The sequence below is a fragment of the Fukomys damarensis genome, unplaced genomic scaffold (assembly GCF_012274545.1).
Source record: "Fukomys damarensis isolate Sample0158 unplaced genomic scaffold, DMR_v1.0_HiC HiC_scaffold_2, whole genome shotgun sequence".
Classification (NCBI taxonomy): Eukaryota; Metazoa; Chordata; class Mammalia; order Rodentia; family Bathyergidae; genus Fukomys; species Fukomys damarensis.
The window spans coordinates 59768518-59772367 of record NW_022900914.1 but is presented as its reverse complement, the minus strand read 5'-3'; the positions used below and the strand labels follow the sequence as shown (position 1 = coordinate 59772367).

The 3850-nt window shown below is 46.6% G+C and overlaps 1 protein-coding gene across 1 annotated transcript in view; it reads right to left on the bottom strand.

Annotated features, from left to right (window-relative positions):
• Nucleotides 1-419, bottom strand: part of Mat2a (methionine adenosyltransferase 2A) — a 6598-nt gene extending 6179 nt beyond the window's left edge. Inside the window, exon 1 of the mRNA XM_010625686.3 lies at nt 78-419. Coding sequence (XP_010623988.1) covers nt 78-168 — 91 coding nt within the window. The 5' untranslated portion in view covers nt 169-419. The remainder of the gene's footprint in view (nt 1-77) is intronic.
• Nucleotides 420-3850: the final 3431 nt, after the last annotated feature.

Below are 3850 nucleotides of genomic sequence, written 5' to 3'. Positions count from 1 at the left end.
CCACCCGCCTCCTCCCCGGCCGCGCTGGCGCTGCCCTCCTCCTGCTCCTCGCCGTGTCCCGGGTCCCGCCACCTCACCTGGGTGGCCTTCTCCCACAGACTCAGAAGTGAAGAGGAATGTGCCCTCCTCGATGAACGCGTCGTGGAATCCGTTGAGCTGGCCGTTCATGTTGGCGATGGTGGACTGAGAAGGTGGCGTTAAGAAGACAGGAGGGCAACAGCAAGGAAGCGACTGCGAAATATACAAGCTGATAACGACGTCCCACTCTCACCAGGCAGGCGGCGCGCAGCGAAGGAGGCGATCACCCCGGAGGCCCAGTATTTATAGAGCAGCGCCCGCTCGCGCCCTGTTCGGCCCCGCCCCCAGACGCCGCGCGCCAATGCGCCACGGGAGTGGGGGTGGCGAAGAGAAAAAGGGAGGTACAGCGACCCGCTGGGGCTAAACCACTCTATAAGACGGGGGGAGGCAACACCTTTCCTGCGATTATTTAGCCACTTAAGCATTTATAAACAAGGGGTTAGTGGAAACGCGAGTCCACAGAGCCGTTGTCGCCTTCCGTGTTCCATATGGGAGGAAAGGAGCCGAGGACGTTAGGGACCGGCTCCCCTGTGCTGCGACGTGGTACCTTCCCTCCGACCGTTGGACGAGATCTCAGTCCGCGAGGTCGCGTCCCCCAGTGGTGGTTAGCGGAATCGCCGAGGTTTTGCGCTCTGCCTCGGTCTAGTCTACGGTCCTTCCGGCTGCCCCGCCTTTGGACGCCTTGTCACCGGGAGCCAGTGGCTCTCGACCATGTGGAGGTGGCCATGTTGGCTGGCCCGCGGGCGCGTCTTCGCACAGCCGTAGTTTTCCACCCTGCTCGCCGCCGGCGGGTGCAGCTGCTGAGGCGCGCCGGTCCAGCTGTAATTTCTTGGTTAATGGCTTCCTTGAAAACGGCTGGAAAGAAAATTAATGAGAGTGCTGCTATCGATTTAGACAACGCCATCGTCTCCCCAGCGTGTCACCCTTCCCTGACCCTGACGTGGAGGCCATGCGCTGTCCTTCTCCATCAGAAAGGAGGCCGCTGCTGAGGCTGCCTTGACCCTGTCTGGCTTTTCTGTGCCTCTGAGAAGACAAAAAAGAAAATCGGGGTTAAGAGATTTCAATCTTTTGTTGAAGAGTATTGAACGAGTATCTTTCTTGGGAGGAAAATCCCCATGCACGCCCTTGAATGTGCTGGAGAAACGGTCTGTTCTTGCGCGAAGCTTTCACTTTAAAATGTCCACCTGCTCTTGTTCTAGTTTTAACCATTGAAGGCATCACAGAAAGACAAGGAAAAGGAGCGAAACAAAACTTGGGCGGATAAGGAGTAGGGGAGTCGGGAAGCAATTCCGTGGCGTCCCTGAGAGGGAGGCATGGGGAAGGGCGGGTGTCACGGTGGCCCCCAGCGCCGGGGGAATGACAGGAAACACCGGGATTCGGGATGTTCTTAGGCGACCGCCTGCTCCTAGCGTAGGTTGCATTTTACCCTGGGGAGATGGACACAGCCCTTGTAACAGCCTTTAGCCGCCTATTGCTAGAATTAGGTAAATTAGGATGAAAATGCCTCTAGGTGAAATGTATTCCGGCGAAAAAAGATGGGAATTTACAGAAGGAAACAAAGGAAGCACTTGAACTGTGCTAAGTAAGGGCTTCAACAAAGAAGGACAAAGATGGTCTCATCTCTAGACTTTCGGATCACATCCATAATCACTCAAAGCGGGCAGCCAGGGAAGGTTAAGTACAAAAGAGGCAATAGATAGGTTACTCTTACTGGCTGTTTTTTTATTTTTCAAACTAATCCTTCATGGAAAAATAACTATAATACTATTTTTTGCTTTAGAGTTATTTCACTTTTTAAAAAAAAGAATACCATTTTATTAACTCACAATAATAGAGTTGTCAATTGAAACTGCATGTGTAGGCTGGTCAGTACATTATCTCCTAGCAGAAAAATTATACAGGAAGCCAGAATATAATTCGAAGATCATTTTATTAATAAGGCAGAAATATAATTAGAAGCTTAGCTTATTAATAGGGAGGTAAAAGAAGGAGATTGCATGGTTAGCTCATTAAATCCTGTTGGCTTTTTGTTACCAACTCCACAGTGGGCTCTTCCTTCCAAGACTGAGGTAAAAGAGGTTCCTTGCTCACCACTGTTAAGTGTCAGGGACAGGACTCAAAACCCTCCTCTTAATCACTATATTTTACCCTTAACAAAGAGCAAGAAAAAGAAGTATGTACAGCTGATCTAAATCTCCTTGGAAGGAAGAGCCAGCCCACTGTGGAGCTGGTAGCAAAGAGGCATAAGAAAACATTCTACTCTTTTTCCATTGGCTTTCTTTTAGTTAATAGCAGTTCAGTTTACTAAATTGTTAGATGAATATTGGAGGCAAGCCTGCAGTACATACTGTAGCAAGACCTGTCTCAAAAAAACCAGAAATAGCCAGATTTGGTTGTACACATCTGAATTCCCAGCACTTGGGAGGTTGAGGCAGGAGGATCACTGAGAGTTTGAGGCCAGCCTAGGCTGCACAGTGAGTTCAAGGTCACTTTGCACTACAAAGCAAGATCCTGTTTAAAACAAGAAAAAAAAAAAAAACAAACAAACGCTTGAACTACATAGTGAGACCCTGTCTCAAAACAAAAAACCCAAAACAACAAAGCAGAGCCCGTTTTCATTGATTTTATACTATTAGTATTGTCCATTGCCTTCTTCCATAAATATTTACATCTGTGAGGCATGTCCAGGTACCGATGAAAGTCCTAGTTGCTGCCTATTTTAGGCTCTAAATGGAGATGCCTGGCTAACTTCTTACCTTTTCCACCCCAGGTCAGCTGCTACCTCCTGGGTGAAGCTTTCACCTACAGAGATTTCTCACAAAGTTCTGTGTTTTCCTTCGTAGCACTAAGTGCAGCTTGTAATTACAGATTTGGTGGGTTTTTTTTGATGAATAACTCAAATTACTCATTAGGTTTGTAAACTCCATGAAAAGGTGATTTGGTTTTTTTGAAGTTTTACATTGAATACCTAGCATGTACAAGGTACTTAAGAGTGTTGGGGAGGGCAGGTAGGAGAAGAAAGGAGAGGAGGAAAGAAAGAGAATGAAAGGAGAAGGAATATAAGGGATAGCAGAAGAAAGTAGGGAAATGAAACCCTCGTGCTATGTGAAATAAAGTCCTGCCTTGTTTTAGTCACAAACATAATTAATAAAATTGAGAACTCTTTACCAACAGAGAAGCACATGGCCATCCTGTTCCAAGGGGTATGAGATTTCTCATTTCATAGGTTAGTGCCTCAAGGGTAAAAAAACCAGGAGAAGTTATTGGTTTATTTCATATTTGGCATTAATGAGATTTATTGAATGTGAAATACTGTAAAGGAAAAATTCTAGTCTCTGCCTAAAGACTCCAGATTTCTCAACCCACAGAGCATCAGTGTGGTAATAGCCCAAAGACAGCAGCAAAGTTGGTATGAATAAGCTGGTAACTGTGACTCAACAAGGATAACAACTCTAGGGTTTATCAGTCTGCTGATCTGGTAAGGGAGAAAGTTCCAGTAAATCAAAGAAAGCTCTGAGAGCTTCTGGGAAGAACACAAGACCACAAGGCAGGAGGATCACAAGTTTGAGCCCAGCCTGAGCAACTTAGCACCTTAGCCCAGACCCTGTCTCAAAATTAAAAATTAAAAAAGGGCTGGGAATGTAGCTCAATGAACAGGACTTGGGTTAAAAAAATGTTTTTGCAGTGGAAAAACTGAGTTGGAAAAGAAAGAGTAAGGTGATAGTCAAACTCCTAGACTATGAGTCTTAATACTTTGTGTGTAAGGGACAGG